The sequence below is a fragment of the Lissotriton helveticus genome, chromosome 3_1 (genome assembly GCF_964261635.1).
Source record: "Lissotriton helveticus chromosome 3_1, aLisHel1.1, whole genome shotgun sequence".
Classification (NCBI taxonomy): Eukaryota; Metazoa; Chordata; class Amphibia; order Caudata; family Salamandridae; genus Lissotriton; species Lissotriton helveticus.
The window spans coordinates 844,139,842-844,156,169 of NC_136061.1; the positions used below are offsets into that span (position 1 = coordinate 844,139,842).

The following is a 16,328-nucleotide window of genomic DNA, read 5'->3' on the forward strand; positions in this document are numbered from 1 at the left end:
GGACATATACCAAGGGTGTACTTTTGAGACTTTCTTTAATAATTGGGCCCCTAATTTGGTCTGGAGTTACCCATGAGCTTTTGTGTTTATTAAAATGCTCTCTCTGTATCGTCTGGCTTCACGGTGAGTGACAGCATTCAGCTCTTTCACAAGGAGCATATCAGCAGACAAAGTAGTTTTGTTCAGTGTGTGCTATTTTTGAAACCAAAAAATATTTTTGCTTTTGCCAATGTTTGTTATATTGGTGAGGGTCTGTCAGCTCTCACATCAATAAGGTTTTACAAAAACTATGCCAAAACAAGTCGCGCATTGCCAAAACTAAAAGCTGACTACCATTTCAGACCTACTGGCTTTGCCAATGCTTGTTTATTTTTGTTTCCCAAAATCTTATTGAAACTGGTTACTGGTTTTTTTTTTTTTTTTTTTTTTTAATATGATTATTTTGGGGAAATACTAGTATGCATCAACACATTTTACAAAATGATGCTGAAAAGAAATGGTAACTGAAATTTTACAGTAGTTTAGCAAAAACATTTTTTAGGAACATTTTATATTGAAAGCAAAGAATCATTAATCTTGCTTTCAAACTTCTGCAAATATTTGCATCTAATCAGAGAGCATTCTGGGAGCATTATGCATAGCCTCATATTGCTAAACTTTGAAACCGTGTGTCCACATTTTTGTACTGGAACCACTGTCCGTAGTGCAGTCAGAACTTACATTTACTGAGAGCGCTCAGTCTAATAATAAAGGCTCTCAATTAATGAACCATAAATACAAGTTTGAACAGCATTAACATATGTACACAAATATTAACTTAACTGCAGGCAGTGCCCTTCCCTGAGCCTTAAAGTGGTACTGCAAACTTGCAGCGAAAGGGTTTGCGCAGCAGGGGGTTGGGCCTGCTTGTCCCAAGGACAAAATGCACATTAAAACTTGTTGCCCTTGACACCAAACAATATGTCCTGGGCGTCGGGCTATAGGTATTGTGCAGTATTAAGCAGCACAGAGGTCCAATGTTGTTCACATGAGGCACCACTGGTGGAGGTGGGCTCTGTATGGGAAATCAAAGCGAACGCCTTGCGCCTGAGTGGCCAATCAGACACCAGCATGGTGCCAGAATGGGGGGCCCCTAACAGGACAACAGGCAAGGCGCAGTCTAGAGAGTCACATAAAGGCAGTCACTTCCAGGTGCTTACACTACGCTTTGAGGGAAACCACATGGTATTGGGCCTGCACCGCTAAAAATTAAATAATTAATTCTGTTCTTGCAGCATATATCTTGTGAATAATTATTTAATTTAAGAGGGGTTTTCCACTGTGTAGTCCAGGCAGGCAGCACAGAGTGCACCTGTTGGAAGCGCGGTGCTCATTGCTTTAAGTTCTCTCTTTGTAGAGCTTGCCTCGCATGGGTGGTCAGGGTGTTATGAAAGCGTGACGGATGCATTTTAGTGCGGTGATGCGGACACTACACTAAAATGCGTTGGTCTAACCCCTGATATGTGGTACTTGGCAGTGCTGACTTTACCTGGGCATGCAAGAATGTAAATACACTGTATCAAACTATAGTCACCGATTCCATTCCGCTGCCTTTTTTTTTAAACTTGTATAGTTTACGACCTCCGCACCTAAATATGGGTTAATAAATCTCATTCTTAAGCCACCCATATGTGTTCTTTCCAGGAATTTGCAATGGCCCGCGGGCAACAGAAGATTCAGTCCCAGCAAAAGAATGCCAAGAAGCAGGCAGATAAAAAGAAACATGGCGCGGACCAGAAAGCAGCAGCCAAGGCAGCCCTTGTGTTCACCTGTCCCGTGTGCAGGGTATGGTTCGGTCTGTTCTCTACTATGGCCAGTCTTTATTTTGTTCTCTCAATATTGCATTTGTGGAACTCATTAGACTGACTGCTCTGTGAATGGGAAGATATTTGAAAAGTTTAACAGATAAATAGTTTTTGTTACAGACGTTTGACATACTAACCTCTTAGTTGACAAAAGCTGCATTAAAGACCTAATAAACATAACCAGTGTTTTAAATGGGCAGATATTGAGTACCTGGGCTTCTTTTATTCAAAGGGGAGATTACCTGCACTTTTCAGCACTGGTGCAGTACTTTTATTGGGAGACTACTGGCACTTCTTCTCAGGGGTACTTTTAGCACATAGGGAAAGCAAAAGGATCGCTCCCCGTACATCCTCCAATCAAACATAAACACACGTGTGGTGAGGAATTGAGGAATTCTTCAAGGAACGCGCTTCGATATCCCTACCTAACATCTAAACCCAGGTTTAAAGTGTATATTTGGGATGGGGTTGTCTCACCCACATAATGTGGCATGCTTAATCATATTCCACCCCATCCCATTCTGAGAAGTTGGTACTACCAGGGCAGACTCAACCTCAGCTATGTTAACCCCTTGTATGCTCGTGATGGCCAGGAGCCATCACGTGTCATGATGGGCGTGTGCGGAGGACGGCCCCCGGCCATCTGAATCCCACCCACTAATAAACTCCTGCACAGCGTGAAAATTTCGCACGCACTTAAGGGGTTAATGGAGTTCTTAAGATATGTTGAGCTCGATTAAAACAGGGATCCAGGTATTCTAAAAATACTGCAAATATTTCCTTTATTAAGTAGTACCTTATGCATGATGAAAACCACTGTAATGTGTAGTTATTGGATGCTTTCCTGGTACTTTGTCCTCCGCATGCTAATATTCTGCCAGCATGTTCCTGCCCTTTTTAATTATCCTCTGTAGATCTCAGGCATTATTCGGGGGTCAAAGGGATCCCCATTATTGTGCACGGATGTGAGAAGGAAATTCCTACTTTCTCCCTAAGCTACAGTTTCACCGAGGGTATAAAGACCAACTTCATTAGGACTCCAAACATTAACATGCTGCATTAGAAGAAATCCATATACAAGACAACCATTTGCAACCCGGCACCTATGTGTATGAGGTGACTCTGCAAACCCTATTACCCATCGTGCAAAAGTTGTGCCAGATAACTAGTGAATATTCTATGTCAATACTTAAGATTGCTCAGCTGTCTTATCCTGTTTGGAATATTGCCATGTTCCATGGTCTGTAGCAGGGAGGTGAGTCATGTAGTCACACAAACATATATGTAATTCACCATGAAAATCATAGGTTATAGCTAATATCCTCTCATCTCATTTAGGGTTGTAAAGTAAGTTTTGGCATCCACGCATGACTGCTAAATTCTATGGTTTTCATTGTCTTTGCTCTGTATTGTTCAAAGTGATACTGCTAAAAGTAATGTTTTATCCCAAGAGTTAAGATACCGCAAAATGTCTCCTTGTCTAGGTCCCGGGAATTCCACTAACCTGTACCTAGGAATGATCTTTCTATTATGCTCCTATTACAGATAAGCCCCAGTGACTTACGTCATTAAGGAGATGTGCCCGCATTGTGCCTACTTCACCGCTGCTCACAGCTGAACTTGGAGTAGCATTGTTCCGGTGTTTGTCCTGCATTTCAGGTGGCCCGCTGCCATTGTAGGGCTTGGCTAGGAGGTCTTGGCTAGGAGGACCAGTTGACCCGGAATTACTCTGTCATGTGGGCAGTTCCTCCAATCAGAGGACAAGGCCCTCATACAGAGGAAGTGATACCCAGTGGGAATCGTAGTTCCTGTAAATTAAGCAAGGTAAGTTCAAATTGTGTGATAAATACATTTGGGGAGGGTCCCCACAGGATAATTAAAGTTTCAGCAGTATTCAAAGGGTCCAATAGGCAGGCAGTCCCCTTTTCAAGAAGTAAAAAATCTATAAAAAGACTTATCACTAGATGCCCCTTCCAGGTGGAAATCCACTGGTGTTGTACTTGCAATCAAATATAACTGGGATAGTATATTAAGAGCAAGGTAGAATAATACAAGTGGGGTAAATGTGATAAAAGGACTAGAATATACATCTAGGAGTTCAGTTGTTCAAATGGAATCTCACCATTCAGTCTAGGTATGTTACTTGTAAGCCTATACATCTATCTGTCTTTATATTTCAAGAGGGCTGATGCAACATTCGCTTGAACAGATTTTACTTTCTCAATGACATACCATTCGATATCCTATTCTTTGTTTTTTCTCAATCGAGTGCTGTTAGTTTTGTAGTATCCTACCTGCATCTCACAGTGCTCCTCTGTTCATTTATTCTCACTTGTATCTTTCAAGTTGTCATTCCTATATATATTAATGAACATGGGCACCTGAGCTTGAAAATCATATAATTGGAGTTACAGTTCTTAAGGCTATTTAAACACCATGGGTCTGCAATCCCAAATTAACCTCTGTGTATCTCTTTGTAAACCCTCATACCTCACATGGATGGTGTCCTGTAGGGGCTGTTATGCTCTCGCCTGAAGTCTGTTTTTTAGAGCATGTGTGTGCGCTGTTATCTCCCCCAAGTTCTGTCCGCTCCTAAACAAGAACTTAAGTCTTTCAATTTTTAGTTTGCCTGATACTAGGATATTCCAGTGTTTGTTGATCAATTTTCTCAACTTTTTGAGCTGGGACAGTATTGTCTCACAAATGGGTCTATTGACCAGTTGTTAGTCATGTGACATAAGTGCCTCCGTATTGTTATTGCTGGCCCGCTTTCTTGTTCTCTTAATGATATTTTCTCGATAATTCTGCTCTCGTAACTTGTTACTCAGTTAAGCTTGAATGTTGTAGGTACTCCTGTCTATACAGTTACATCTTGGGCTCCTACTGAAAGACCCTCCTTGAGAGGGCATGGGTGGAAACGCTCCTAGCGGAGCAGGCTGTTCCTGTGCGTTGATTTTTGGTATACCTCAGTTTCCAATGTTCCATCCTCCAGTAAGGTCCTAAGGTCCAGAAAGGACATTTCATGCCTACTCCTAGTTATTGTTAACTGAAGGAAGGGGTTGGAACTGTTAAACCACATAGAAAATATTTCTGCTTCTTCCGTTATACCTTTCTAGGTTACCAGGATGACATCTATTTCTTTCCCATAACGGAAGTTATTGAGTAAATGGATTTAACTCCTTGTAGAGGAGCTCTGTTTCAAAATTGTGCTTACATAGTCATGCTAGGCTTGGAGTGCACGCGCTGTCCATGGAAGTCCCACGTGTTTGCAAAATGACCTCACTTTTGCATTAAAATTCTTTGTAAGCACCGTAGTGCACTGTAGTGCACCGTCTAACACCAAATCTGAAGGTGTCATCCTATTCCAAACTCTAGATATAAGCAATTTCTCAATCAGCCATGCCTCAACAAATCTACTCGCCCATTGCTATGGCGAGGAAGATTTTATCATGGCGAGCTATATTTAGGGCCTGTTCGCCCCTTCTCGTGACCTGACAAACAGGTGTTCTTTTCACTCACCAAGCGAACAAGTATTAAAGATGCCTTTAAATTTTGTTTTTTCTCTTGTCACATGTATTGTGTTCACAGAGCGAGGTCCAAAGTCCGTTTACATCTACAAATGCAAAATTCGAACATTTTGTATAGTGAACTGTCTAACAAATGTGCTGTACAAAAAGTGTGAAATGAGACTGTAGAATGTCCTGTTTCATTCTAATACATTTAAATAACTAGAAAATGAACTGTACAAACATTTTAAAATAAACGTGAGTAGTTGTGAAAACCCTTGTTTTGTGTTTGTGTGATGAAAACCTATTTTAATAGGATGACAAATCAGAACACTTTACTTGGTGATGTGCAAATGATAAATGCTTGCTGAAACCCAATTTCCACCGATTAGTTTATACATTATAAAGTTTTATAAGAAAAACTTCATGTTAGTGAGAAGGTTTTCGGCTGTTTAAAAAAGAAAATGTGCTATCTGTAAATGACAGTGCACTACCACCTCATGCTTTAGTAATATATTTATTAAGTGTTTTTTTTAATTAAATGGATCCATTCCTCCCATCAGAGGGAAATAAATGCTATTAGTAAACTAAGACAAGTCGGGGGTCATCTGTAGCCTATATGTAGGCTAGTTTCTTTTTATGCTTGTAGCAAACGTTGAGTCTATTAAATGAAACCAAATCAGTGTTTTTGTACAGCCGGAATGCAGAACTCTCATTATGGGAGGTTCTCTCATATGTGATAGTGAAGAAAAAGGTGGCACTGGAAAGTAAAATATTTGCCTAGGATGGAATAATGAGACCAGTTTATGGGTCAGGTAAATTAGTTAGGTCAAGTAGATTATTCAAGTTACTAGACCTGCAGGTCTATTAACATTTTTATGATTTTTCGTGGCATGTCACTTCTAGAGTTGATTCTTGGGGAATGTTTATGCAAATAGACTACATCTAGAGTAATCCAGTTCATTTTCTGGATCAGTGTCTTTTGATGCACGCGTAGTGTATTTAAGGTATGAGGGCATGGTGTATACCAACAGTTTTCCAGAAGTCACAAAACTATGACTGTGGTTCTAGTCCCGAGCTTATCGCTGATACTATCAGGCGACCCAGTGGGGGATGATTAATCCTGTGCACTTTCAGAAGTATATAGAAGTATGTGGTCCGGTGCTCTTTCTTTATCAGGAAATCCTCTTCCTTCTTCATGATCCACTCACTTTCCAAGCCTTTTCTTACCCAGAATGAAATCTCCACCAAAACCTCTATAGTGGGATCTCTGCTTAATCTCTTGTCATTTCTCTCGCCATTGAGAAAGCAGAGACACTCCTTTATGATGCATTTTCTTTGGTAGTATCACCACTGCCCCGCCCCACCTCCCTTATCAGCTGGCTTCATTACTATAGAACTATCCTTACTCGTATCTTCCCGTGCTTCCCTTTTTGTGCCTCGTAAGATATTAAAATGTGTGTGTATTACCATCTTTTAACCTATGTAGCTCTAGATTGGCAGCTTGTTCAAAAGCTGCCACCTCTGGAGGTAGTTGATGTAGTGCTGGAGTAAAGGTTGAGTGTTTATGGAGGCCTGCATTCTGTCTTTCTTCTCTCAATTCATTTTTGATGGAGAAGAAAATCTAGAGTATTATCCTTCTCAAATACTCTGCAATCCCAACTCTTAGTTTAAAGCAGTCATCCTTTACATTAGTCATTACATTCGGGGAGGGTTGCCCCATGATAATTAATCACACAACTTGAACTTCCCATTCAGGATTTACAAGAACTACAATTCCCACTGGGTGTCACTTCCTCTGTACTATGGCCTGACCAACTTTTGGAGGAGTTGGCCATGTGTCAGAGTTATCCTACATCACATGTGATCTAACGCTCTACCCAAGCCCTACAAAGGCAGCTGGCAAGCTGAAATGCAGGACGAACCCCGGAAAACGCTTTTCCGAGTGAGCAGGGGTGAAGTATGCACATTGCAGGTGCATCTCCCAGACAATGTGAGTCATTGGGGCTTATCTGTAACAGAAGCATAACGAAAAGATCGTTTCTGTGTACTAATTAGCAGCATTCCCGGGACCTAGATAAGGAGATATTTCTTCGGTGTCCTGTCTTGTGGGATAAAACATTAATTTTAGGAGTATCACTTTTAGCACAATACAGAGCAAGGACACTGACTGAAAAGCATAACATTTAGCAGTCAAGCGGGATGCCAAAACTTACTTTACAATCATAAATGAGATGAGAGAGGATATTAGTTATTACTGATGATTTTCATGGTGCATTACATATGTGTTTGTGTGTAAAGTGTGTGACTACAGGAGTTGCCTCGCTGTTGCAGACTATGAAGCATAGAAATATCCCAAATAGAGTAAGCCAACGGAGCACTCCTAAGTATTGCCAAGGATATCTCCAAGAGTTCTTTGTCACAACATTTGATTGGTGTGTAATTGTATTTGCAGTGTCACCTCATTCACATAGGTGCCGGGTTATGAATGGCTGTTTATTTTATATTGGTGTCTTCTAATGGAGAATGTTAAGAGTCCTAATGATTTTTGTCTCTATACCCCATGTGAAACTAGCTTACAGACAAGGTAGGAATTTCATTCTCAGTGCTGGGTGTTTATCCATGCACAACTAGTAATGGGGATCCCTTAGAGCACTGAAGTATGCCACAGACCTACAGATGCTAATTGAAAAGGGAAGTAACATGTTGACGGAATATTAGGTTCCTGAGGACCTAGTATCTGGAAAGCATCCAGTAACTATACATACATGTTTTTTTTTATCCTACCTAAGGAGCCACCTAATAAAGGAAATCTTTATGATATACCTTACAGTATTTTTAGAATAACTGGATCCTTATTTTATTTAGAAGTTCAATATATCTTAAGAACACCCTTTGCATAGTTGAGGTTGAGTCCGCCCTGATAGTACCAACTTACCAGGGTGGGATGAGGTGGTCTCTGATGAAGCATGCCAGATTACGTGGGTGAGACTACCTCCTCCAGTATATTTTTATTGATTGGCCACTTGGGTTTATAAATGTTAGGTAGGGAGATTGAAGATCTCCTTGAATAATTCCTCTACGCACTCTTGGTGTTTATGTACTTCTCAAGAACATACAAGTACTCTGGGATATTGAGTCCCCACACTTCGTTATTTCAATTTCAAGCACTGATTATAACTGATTGATTAAATCTAGATACACTATTCTGGATCAATACACGCTGAAAACCTGTGTGGCCACCCTCGCCACCTTTCTCTTCCTGAATCCACTCTTCGTTTGATTAGGTCTAAGGAGTTTAACACGTGGACTGAACTTGTTTCTAGACTTGCCCTGTTTTGCTTGTTACCTGCTTCGGGCAATATCCAGCTGCTCTGAGATCCTGTACATAGGCATGGACATATTTTATGATTTTTGTTTTTATATCAATTCAAAATATCAGTTTCTCCGAACTACTGTTTAATACTTTCAGTGAAAAACAATCCAAGACTAATTGCGTTGCCCTAACTTACTCACCTTGGGTTCTGTTGATATTTGCAAAGCTCTCAGCCTAGCTAAAGGCATCATGCTGTATATTCTGATCAAATTCTGCCTTATGCCACCTCTTTAACTACATCAGCTTTGAACTTTATCTATTCTTTTCGGGACTAGCGATCTCGCATGGGGTGAGTGGAGTTAAGGTGCAATTCTAAGACCTGATTATCACAAACGTATAATAGAAGATAAAAAAACACAAAACTGAGGGCAAGCGATACTCACTTTATTCCCTGCAGAGTCTGAGAATTTTTCTAACAAATATAATGTGAAATTGTTTTCCTGAGCACTCAAAGTAGAATAAAGTATACCTTTCTAAATTAGAGTTGTGTCTTTTCCATAGTCTTTTTTATGAAGCTTCCTTTACTTCTTCTACTCCATGTTCCTTAACATCAGTTCATACAGAGGTAAAGATTCTTAGTCCCCACAGAAGGCATATACATTCAAAACAGCCATACTATTCTTAAGTACTGACAGCGTTTTTGGTGGCAAGATAAAATCAGACAAATTAATCACATTCACATCCTGACCACCACTTGTTATATGATTCCCCCCTAATGGTTTTCCTCCAAGACCAGGTCTGCATACCCCTTCTTTGAGGTATGCAGACCAGGTCTTGGAAGAAAAACAAATAGGGGACCAGTATAGTGTAAGAAATGTAATATGTCAGTTATGGCTATGGAGACAATTTACTTTGACTCCATATTAAATTCTTCACCTATGAACAGACATTTTCAAACTTAGTCATAAAATATCTAATTCTCTCCAGACTTATTTTATTACCCCCTCAACTGCTTTGCAACACTCACTACTTTCCTTACATAATTCTTAAGATCTATAAGAGATCGTAGCCACTCTTCATGTAATCCCTGACTGTGATCAGTGTGCTTCCTCTAGTAAAGCCTCGAATTACATTGTCATCCGATTATCCCTTGCTCTTTTTAAGTCTTACTGCTAACTTGCCATATTACAGTCACCCTGATAAGACCAGTGGGTTTCTGGCTACTCCAGGTTTTATGTCCACAGTTTGAACCAAACATATTGGAACAGTCACCAGCTATCTATGCATCTCAACCTGGCCGTGGCTAGTCTCTTGAGCATCAAGCTCATGACCCAGAAGAGCCAAGCAACTTCCCTCCTAGTACCTATCTTGGAATTGTACTGGGAAAAGATGTGACCCACTTATATAAATTTCTGTTGAGGAATTAAGTGTGCTCACCAGTCCAAAGCTGGTTTTCAGCGAGACAAAAGGCACATTGTAGTCTGTTAGTGTACATAGATACGCTTCTTTGGTTTTTAGATTCAAACTATGCATGCTTTACCGTTTTTTATGGATCTCTTGGCAGCATTTGACACCTTTCATCAGTGTTCTCCTAGTTAGATTGCCGGAGATGAGTCTGAGTGGTGGTGTTCATATAACATCAAGGGGGAGTGGAGCCACTATAAATCCTCTCCTAATCTGGAAATCTTATTGTTTTTTTTACTTTTAAAAGGACCCTCACCAAGTAGAATTCACTAGTAGCATGCTTCATCATTGAGTTCTCACTCAGAACGCCTAGCGTGTCCAGGTGGGCTCAACCTCTAGAGGGAGGAAGCACTTCTAAATGGAATTGCCAGTATGATCTGTAATCTGTAACATTACCTCCAGTACCAGGTATAGTTTATTTGGTCTATGGGTACTTGGTTGAGGTTAAAAACACAAAGCATGTCAATGGGATAGATTAATTGTCCCCTGCATCTCAAACAAGGACTGTCAATGTGTTTCTGACACCTAAGCTAAGACCCTGTCTCAAGTCTTTCTTCAAGACCTCTGTGGGGGAGATTCCTATTATATTAAGTGTTGAGACCCGGTCTGGGCTTAGGTGGTTGACCTCCTTTGTGTAGCGTATAATGACTTTTTTTTTATTACAATTGTTATTGATTTTATTTTTTTTCCAAATATGCCATTTACCCAAAAAACTGACATTTGAGACCACGCCGAGCCCCCCTCCCCTTCTCACTCGTTTCACTCCAACATATATATATGCCATAGGCAGAAAAGTCCAATTGAATTTTAACCTTCTTCAACAATTCAGGCCCACATTAACATTCGAGGGAGGTTTCCTTAAAAAAAAAAAAAAAAAAAAACTACTGATCCAGATAAAATTCATTATCTAAAGTGCAAATTGTAGTTCGTTCTTTTACATAATTTAACGGAGATACACCTTAATGTAAAGTGACCAGTGCAAAATACGCATCCAGACAGAACAGTGCAAATGAAGCCACAAGAAAGTGTACAAAATAGAATCAATCTTCAAGATTAATCCCTGAAAATAGCAGAAAGATCAATACGCTCATAGGCCTTCATGATGTTCTCTAAAAAAAATGCAACAACACGGTACAATTCATCTATTTCCTAATATACATTCAGTAGGAATAATATAATGAATGCGGCAAAGATTCTAAAGATAAAATTAATCAAAAACAGCGCTAAAGATGCATATTACAACCATACTAATAACATAAGAACATAGACCTAACAACCAGTCTATGAGCAGACTAGTATTCTAGTACTTTCACGCCCAACATATCTAAAAAGATTCATTTCCTTCCTTAAATTCATTAGGGGTTAGCCTGGTGAAGCCAGCTAGACGGGGAATCCCAGATAACAAGCCCTTTTCTTTTTGGCCCAAAACCCTTCTTAGCATAAATAGCCTTCTCAAGATTTCCTATTTCCGATTGATCGCCAGCCACTGCGAGAATAGTTGTAGATTTGGGTCCATCCAAGCAGATGTTATGCATAACCTTTAAATAGCCATAGCAACAAAAATTAAGGCCCCTCTGCTCTTTCTATCACCGGTATCCTGTATCCCCAGCAGGATGGTTGTGGGGGTTAGCAGGTTATCCTGCGACAATACTAACCCGAGAAAGTCTTGTACTTTGGTTAGCAGTGTCCCAAGTTCAGCACACGTGGCAAACATGTGGACAGAATCTGCCCTACATTCCGAGCAGCGAGGACAATGCTTGCCTTTACCTGTGCCCCACTTTGCAATTCTGCTGGGTGTAAAATATATATATATTTTTAAAGTTTTTTTTATAAAATTGTGCTTTTAGATTGGCTGATAGTAGGTCGCTTTGAGCATATTGAAAAGCTAAGTGAAAGGTGCTGTTGAATATTTCTAACTTAGTTGCCATTTATTAGAAATGTTGGCCATGTCATCGGGCATAAGGCTGTTCGGTAAAGCCTAGATGAACCCAATACGAGGGATGGTGGGCTCGTGTAGTCTCTCTATGTTGCATTTAGTAAACTTTAAGGGCCCCCCAACCTTATGTTTTAAAAAAAGCCCTGATTGCAAGATATTTAAAGGCCTCCCCATGACTCTGATCAAATTGGGTTGTGAGATCCTCAGATGCTAGGACCTTATTTGAAGAGAAAAATGCCCCTGTTTTTTTTTTTCTTTTTTTATGCCAGAATTTAACCAATTTAAAAAATATGGACCCTCCCCCCCCCCCCCCCCCCCCCGCCCCCCCCAATATCTCAGGCAAGTTGGTATTATTATTTGTAGGGGTATAATGGTTCAGTCTGCCCAATCTTAGAAGTTTGCGTACAGCCGTAAATACCTTGTAGGTTCCCATGGGGGTCTTGAATTTAACCTTTTTATAGTACCCAAATTCAAGTTTGCGCCACAAATACTCTCTGGCTTCGGGGCCCAATAATTGGTCAAAGGGCGACGGGAGTCCCATTGTTGAAACCGAAGGTTGTTCTTGAATCTATGTGGAGCATGCATGCAGGACCGTGGCCCAATAATATAATCTTAAATTTGGGAGAGCACAGCCCTCTCTTTCCAGGGGAAGTGATAGGTATTTAAGTGATCTTCTGGGTTGAGAGTACGTCCATATAAATTGGGAAAAGAGACTATCAAATTTCTGCAATATTAGGTTTGTAAACTCTAGGGGGAAGGCTATAAAAAAATATATAACATTTTAGGGAAAAAAATAATTTTAAGAACATTGCAACGGCCTAGTCAGATGTAAATTATTGAGCCGATTCAATGCCTTTTTGGTCTCCACAGCGAGGGGGTCCAAATTTTCACTGACTATTAAATCTGTTTCTGCCAAGATATTAACCCCTAAATACTCTGCCTTAGCAACAACTCTACCATCTGACCAATTAATTTTCTTGTTCACTATGATCTGGGTCTTTCCATTGTTTAATGCATACCCTGAGATCGTCCCAAAACCCTGAGCCTCACATTCTATAGCTGTTATAGCTTTCTGTGGATCTGGGATTACAAAGGCTAGGTCATCCGCATAAGCTATAATTTTTGTTTCTAGACCGTGCCTAATTATAGCCGGGATTTCCTGATTGATTTCAAGCTTTTTAATAAAGGTGTGTGTGTGTCGAGCGTGTGTCGAGCGTGTGTCGAGCGTGTGTCGAGCAGGGGCTACCCTGACGGGTCCCTAGTGTGATTTCTGCTCAGTTAATTGCCAATTTATTAATACCCCTGCTGTAGGACTAGAGTATAATGCTTTCGTAGCTTCAATGGCCTTGGGTCCAAAGTTCATTTTCTGCATGAACCACCACATAATCCGCCAGGAGACCTGATCGCATGCTTATTCAGCTTCAAGAAGTATTATTGCCATCGAATCTCCAGTGGTCTGTGCTGGGTCAAACAGAGTAATGGTCCTTCAGATATGATCCGTTGTACCCTTTTCAGGGATAAACCTGTGTTGCCAAATGGAAACTAGACGTTCAATTTAGGTAGATAATCGCGATGCAAGGATTTTGGAGTTTCCATTAATGTGTAATTGGGCGGTAAGAGCCCATTTCTAAAGGTTTATCTTTTTTAGGAAAGATGATTATCTTGGCTATTGCCCAAGAGTCAGGAAGGGTTTCACCATTGAAAATTTGAGCCACCGGGACCTTAAAAATAACTCTGATCTGAGGGGAGAAAACGTTAAAAAATTTGACCTGTATACAGTCTGTACCTGCCGCCTTGCCATCTGGTGTGGCTACTTCTTCCCAAGAGGTAGGGTCTTCTAATTGTCCACGATCCTCTGCACCAAGGTGTGACAATGATACTGAGTCAAACATATCAATCTCTTCCTGTCTAGTTTCCTGTGATCCATTACCCTCTTCGGTATACAGGTTGAGATAAAAATCCCGAAAGGCCGCACAAATCTCCTTTGGGACACTAGTGATACCTCCTGATGGAACGTGGATGGAATGTATCCCATTTGTAGTGAGGCGGTGCCTAGTTCTTATGGCCATCTGGTGGCCAATTTGTTCACTGCATTCATATATCTTTTCGTGTGCAGTGGCCCATTTTGCAGCGGCGTTTGTGTCAAGATTGAACTAATTTCTGCCCTGACGGCTGCCTTTTCCAGCTGCACAGTTTCAATTTCTGCCCCCAACTGGAGAGCACCGATCAGTTTTTCCTCCACCGTAGCCAACTTTTTTTGTAGCTCCTAAATCTGCACCTTCTCTTGTTTATTCCTTCTAATAGAAAACTGTAGTGTCTCCCCTCGGCTACACGCTTTCAGTGCATCCCAGATGACCATAATGGGGGTTGACCCCATGTTTTTTCGAGGAAAACCCTGAATCCAACTTTTCATATGAATTTGGTAACTCAAATCAAGCAATGATGCAAACTAAAAGCTCCAAGTCAGTGACTTCTTTACGGAGCACTAAACGCTTTAGATTTAAAATCCACAGGTTATGGTCTGACAAAAATCGTGGTACAATATCAGTTTGCCTTTCATGGAGCAGGGAAGGCGATACCAGAAAATAGTCCAATCTAGCAAAAGAATGGTGAGGAGCCGAATAAAAAGTATACCATGGCTGATTAGGTTTAAGCTTAGACCAGGCATCCACAAGCCCATGTGTTTGTATTAAAGTCCTTAAGGCCTGTACGACCTTTGGTTTCCAGCCTGTATACCTCCATTGGTTATTCCCCCCAGTTACTAGGTAGATGTTTAATCCCCCACATACAATAACTGGGAGGGGCCAGTGGGCTAGCTCCTCAGAAACCCAATTTATTACTCCGGGATCACCAGCAATACTCCCGTATATTGAGTAGAGTAAAAGAAAATTTCGTACTTAGGCAGCATTCTGTTTATCTCCCATAAGGATCAGGTTTGGTGCGAGAGGACTCTAGTAAGCAGTTGCGTTGAGCCAAAATACCTACGCTTTTCGAGCGTGCCCCCTGAGAAGTTCTCCCCCCCCCCCCCCCCCCATCTCCCAATTGCACTATATCCCAATGAATTTAAAAGATGTACCTGTGACCCCCTCATTGTGCGTTTCCTGAAGACAAACACGTCTGCCCCCATTAATCATAACCTTTGGGCAACCTTCTGTCTTTTCTGTATATCATTTAAGCCACAAATATTTAGAGGTACTATTCTAGAGTATGTTGCGTTGGTCATATTAATACAACACTATGTTTGAGAATAGCATAAAAAGTACATCAAAATATAAGCTATACATAGCCAAACTGCCAAAAGGGGCCCTGTCTGACTCTAGGGAATCGATTATCTTGCTGGAGCGAAGACTCCAAGCTTTTGCACTTTCTGTTTCTTCCTTAAGTAATTTTAAACTTATGGTGGCAAAGAGAACCAAACCCAAGAGGAACCCTTCCCAACCTAATCCTCCCTGCCCTTCCTTCATCTCCCCCCCCCCCCCAAAAAAAATAAAGCAATCAGTTCAAACCTGAATGAAGATCATCTGTAGTAAAACTCCGCCACCCAGCCCTGATAACATTTCTGACCAATATTTAAACATACTTAGGCCAATAAGACGAGGGAATACGAAACCATTACTTTTGCCTCCGCTTTCAGGACCGTAGGCTTTAAACCCGGTCCAGCCCTAGATCGCCCTTGAATCCCTGGCATCTTCCCCTCCCTCCAAAGCCCAAACAAGAATCTAGCGGGCCTGCCAGGGGCCTTTCACATACACTCTGCCCATGCAGAAAAAAAGGGTTGTTTTATAGTAGCCCCAGGGATCTTCCCCCTCGGCTATCCTTAGAAAGCGGAGGTTGTTTCGGCGCAGTCTGTTCTCCTGATCTTCAATTTTCCACATAATGTCTGTCATACATGCGCTTTTCAGAAGTGCATAAGTTGTTCAGAGTGGTGACTTCGGTTTCGGTGCGGCCTTCGATCATGTGACCGTTTCCCTGATATCGGAACAGGTTTTATTCAGTTTTCTCAAACCCCCTTGCAACTTTTTAGCAGTCCCCTTGGCTAGTCGGCTGTCTGAGTGTATTTCCTCCTGGAACTGCTTAATTGATAGTAAGCTAGAAGTCATAGAGGGTTCTTCCGAAGGATCCATATGACTTACTGATTATCTGGGCCTAAGGGTTTGCCAGAATCTTCGCCGTAAGGGAAGGTAAGTTGAGTCAGAATAGTCCCAATAAGCTGACTATCCTTCTCTAGGCGCTTCCCTTCACGCTTACTAAACGGGGTCTTC

At 41.1% G+C, this 16,328-nt stretch overlaps 1 protein-coding gene across 4 annotated transcripts in view; it reads left to right on the plus strand.

Moving 5' to 3' along the window:
• The window catches only part of LOC144823016 (zinc finger protein 706-like), a 32,803-nt gene that overhangs the window by 2,620 nt on the left and 13,855 nt on the right, over positions 1-16,328 (plus strand). For all 4 annotated transcript variants that reach the window (XM_078681141.1, XM_078681138.1, XM_078681140.1 and 1 more), the window contains exon 2: positions 1,684-1,824. In XM_078681141.1, the coding sequence (XP_078537267.1) occupies positions 1,693-1,824 (132 nt within the window). In that variant the 5' untranslated portion in view covers positions 1,684-1,692. The remainder of the gene's footprint in view (positions 1-1,683; positions 1,825-16,328) is intronic.